At 38.5% G+C, this 3,755-nt stretch overlaps 1 protein-coding gene across 1 annotated transcript; it reads right to left on the bottom strand.

Annotated features, from left to right (window-relative positions):
- Positions 1–283: 283 nt before the first annotated feature.
- On the bottom strand, positions 284–2,057 carry LOC133706039 (auxin-induced protein 22D-like). The gene is made up of 5 exons (XM_062131551.1): positions 1,684–2,057; positions 1,460–1,549; positions 1,124–1,329; positions 902–1,001; positions 284–803 (listed from the first exon to the last, which is right to left on the bottom strand). Exons 1-5 carry the CDS (start codon positions 1,890–1,892, stop codon positions 728–730), a joined length of 681 nt encoding a protein of 226 aa, XP_061987535.1. The 5' UTR covers positions 1,893–2,057; the 3' UTR covers positions 284–727.
- Between the last annotated feature and the right edge of the window lie 1,698 nt (positions 2,058–3,755).

Here is a 3,755-nt window from a genome sequence, read left to right as displayed (position 1 = left end):
ACAAGCTGCATCAAAAAGTCACTAGAGAACACAGAACCGGATCAATATGAAAAAATATAGCCAGAATCAATTACAGGATTTGTTAGAACTTGGCAAACACACTTTTATATTTAGCTTATAGTGGTGTCTTGAGAACACTACATGGCAAAACATGACGGCCCTGTCTTTCCATCTTTCTTTCTGTTTTTATTTACATAATTGCTTGCACTTGGAGCAATATTATCTTCCTGTTAGAACACAGAACCGGATCAATATGAAAATATAGCCAGAATCAATTACAGGATTTGTTAGAACTTGGCAAACACACTTTTATATTTAGCTTATAGTGGTGTATTGAGAACACTACATGGCAAAACATGGACGACCCTGTCTTTCCATATGTTTCTTTCTGTTTTTATTTACATAATTGCTTGCACTTGGAGCAATATTATCTTCCTGTATGCAGTTTTGGTTTTGATGAGATTACAAGGACCAACAAAACGACACCATAGGTGTCCAAACCACCAAATATCTCGCTGCCACACTCTAGGATAGAAACTGTAACTTCACTCTGGTTTTTCCTGTTTCCTGTCTAAAACTTCCAGTCCAATTGTGGAAAACTCTGTAAGAGAGAGACGCGGATTCAGATTTGAGTTTTCTTCTAGGAGAACCCAAGCTGAAAGACTTTCTCAAGGGATGAATCTTCTCTTCGCCCTGCTCCTATGGGTTAACATGGCTTGTGGGGTTTTCATGCACCACAACCCAAGCCTATTGCTTCCGATCCTTTCATGATTCTCAGTTTCTTGCAGGAAGACAGGAACATACTGCAAATGAAAATGAACTGTTAGAATTTATTACATAATATATAGAAATAGATCCAAATGAACTTAGAGAGAGGGGCAGGCAGATTGGCAGAACTTACTCCCAAGGAACATCTCCAACTAGCATCCAGTCACCGTCTTTGTCCTCATAAGTAGGTGCATATTCTGACCCTTTGTAGCCTTCCCTCTCAGAGTACTCACCTGGCATAGTTACAAATATCATCATCAGAACCACAATAATACTAATCAAACATAGATAAACAACACGCAGTATATAAAAAGAACAACATAAAGCACATGCATATTCATCAAAATAGTCTTACCTATGGTGAGCTTGAACATGCTCTCCAAAGCCTTTAGGAGTTCAGGGTATCCCTTGTAAACCTTAAGGTCAATCTTTCTAAGGTAAGGTGCTCCGTCCATGCTTACTTTAATATACATCCCAGCTGCAGCCTCGTCCTCAGCCTTCTTTGGCTGTAAGCTATTTTTCCTGTAGGATCGGATTGGTGGCCAACCCACTATTTGTACCCTGCATGTCGCATGCATATCAAATGAATAAGTACTGCAATACATCATAAGAAATTAAAGGGTGAATCGATCTACTAAAAACGAAAGACCCTGAGCCAAAAAAGAACAAGGAAAAAGAAAATTTAACATACATCCCAGCTGCAGCCTCGTCCTCAGCCTTCTTTGGCTGGAAGCTATTTTTCCTGTAGGATCGGATTGGTGGCCAGCCCACTATTTGTACCCTGAAATGTCGCATGCATATCAAATGAATAAGTACTGCAATACATCATAAGAAATTAAAGGGTGAATAGATCTACTAAAAACGAAAGACCCTGAGCCAAAAAAGAACCAAGGAAAAAGAAAATTTCTGACTTACTTCGGAGCAGAGGCAGTTTCTTGGTCATCATGTTGAGCATCAGATTTACCATTTGCTCCACCCTCCTCTCTGGTCTCTGGAAATGGTCGTTTGTTGTTTCTAGCACCAGAAACTCCTTTCTCATTGGGACAACCCGTCCCTGGCAAACCCAGTCTAAGCTCAGTTTCCTTGAGGTTTAGATCATTCTCATATGCAACACCACCTTCCATGTTTTCCAACAATCTTTGTTCACGCGCAGGATCTGTAAAGAGTGTTGAAGATTGTTCTTGTTGTTTCCTTTTGATATGTAGATTCTTGAGAGAAATAAATAATAGCTAGTAGTCTCTCTGCGAGGGGATGTGTGAATGGAAACAAGTGTATTTTATATATAAAAAGAAGAGGTTGAGAAAAATCCCTGCTATTCTCTTCAAATGCATGAATTATGGACGAAGGCAAGCTAAGCCTGTCGGTAGCAATAGCAGCACCTTTGAGGCCCCTTGTCCTTGCATCGAGGGACAATAGTGGGACAAGCACAGCCGCCCATATGGAAGACTTTCGAGAGCTTTAATCGGGGACGGTCAAGATGAGTTTTGGGGGATTGTGGGAGGGAAATCAGGAACGTTGGTTCCTTAAGAGGAAAGGATGAGGAAACATCTCCATGTGGGCGGTGGGGTCCGCATGGCTAGATCGGTATGGGCATAGCCAGGCCATGTGGGACTCGAATTTGGCCATTGAGTTTTGAATTCGGTTGGATGGGTTGTGGGCTACATGACATGTGGTATATCATGTGGACATGGTCAGCCATCCCCTTATTAATGCATAATATTATTTTTTATATATATAATAATTGATTTGATTATTCCATGTCATTAAGTAGCAGAGCATAAGAACCTTAACTAAATGAATCCAATCTTCTTGACAATCAATTTAATTATCTCAAGGTCTAAAGCTGCTCGTTCATTTAATACATAAACCTTTCACATTATCCTAATGATGTTTAGTGTGCCCGAAATTGTAAGATCATACCATACATCGATGTAATTATTAGTTAATCTTTTCAGAACAAACAGCATAATCATCATTGATTTCTTGGGATGTTTTACTCTTCAAATGCAGTTAAACTTTATTTGCTTGTCCTTGACGTTCTCTTTGATGTTTCCAATTATGGGGTGTGCTTTCAAGGAGAATGGTTAACTTCTTCTAATGATGGATTTCCGAGAGGATAAAGACTGATGGTGATTTTAGGCTATTTTAGGGGTATTGGTGCAGAAAATTATTTTTTTCCCAATAAAATAACAAAAAAATTTGATGAAATAACAATCTATTACATTAACACAATCACCACCTTGTAAGAAGTGGAGATTGAAAGGGCGCAGCATAATGGCACCTTGTCCATTTGGGCTCAGAGGGGTGAGCCCCACTCGGTCCAATGGTCTGACTCTGTGCATAGGATGCTCATTTCTAAGCTGTGCAACTCTGCAAATCATCAACATCAGGGTCCAGTCCTGCTGTTGCACCCCCCGTGCGCCTTGAAAAGGTGTCCAATAATTATCATCTTGATTTTTGTACACGCTCAACAAATAATGTTTGATGAAACATCATGGAAACCTCCTGCATCCATTTGAAACATTTTACTGTCTCCTTACCCGTCATTGTCGTCTTCATGTTATTTCACTGTTCCTCGAAATTTGAAAAGCAATTTTTGATGTTCGGGTTGCTCTTTTTCATTTTGAAGGGCTGTTGATCAGTAAACACGAGCCTGTGCATCGCAGCAGGTGTGTGTCGGCAAAGAAAACTCTAATGTGCTGCAACACCTCTGTAAATTTTGCTTTTGTTTTAACAGAGTATCGATAATAAATGCGTAAATTGAAGGAAATTAAAACTCAACATGTTCGAAAAGGAAGCTGTGATGCTGTATGAAAAATGTAACCCTCAAATTTAATTTAATTTTTTTAAAATATTAAAAATTCAATTTTTTCATTTTTTATTTTTATAAAAATCAAGTAAAAATGGACCTTTTAACTTTTCAAATGTTGATATAACATATTTTTTACTAGTTTTTTCTTTAATTTTATATAAGGTAAGAAATTAAC

This window comes from Populus nigra, chromosome 10, assembly GCF_951802175.1.
Source record: "Populus nigra chromosome 10, ddPopNigr1.1, whole genome shotgun sequence".
Classification (NCBI taxonomy): domain Eukaryota; kingdom Viridiplantae; phylum Streptophyta; class Magnoliopsida; order Malpighiales; family Salicaceae; genus Populus; species Populus nigra.
Note: the sequence above shows the minus strand (reverse complement) of the source record. Positions and strands in the feature narration are given on the sequence as shown.

Excerpts from the sequence above, each read along its gene's own strand:
- LOC133706039 (XM_062131551.1), bottom strand. The coding sequence starts at position 1,892 with ATGGAAGGTGGTGTTGCATATGAGAATGATCTAAACCTCAAGGAAACT. Across the intron at positions 1,002-1,123 it reads CATGTTCAAGCTCACCATAG|GTGAGTACTCTGAGAGGGAA; the intron begins GTAAGACTATTT and ends TAACTATGCCAG. Across the intron at positions 804-901 it reads GTTGGAGATGTTCCTTGGGA|TATGTTCCTGTCTTCCTGCA; the intron begins GTAAGTTCTGCC and ends TTTCATTTGCAG.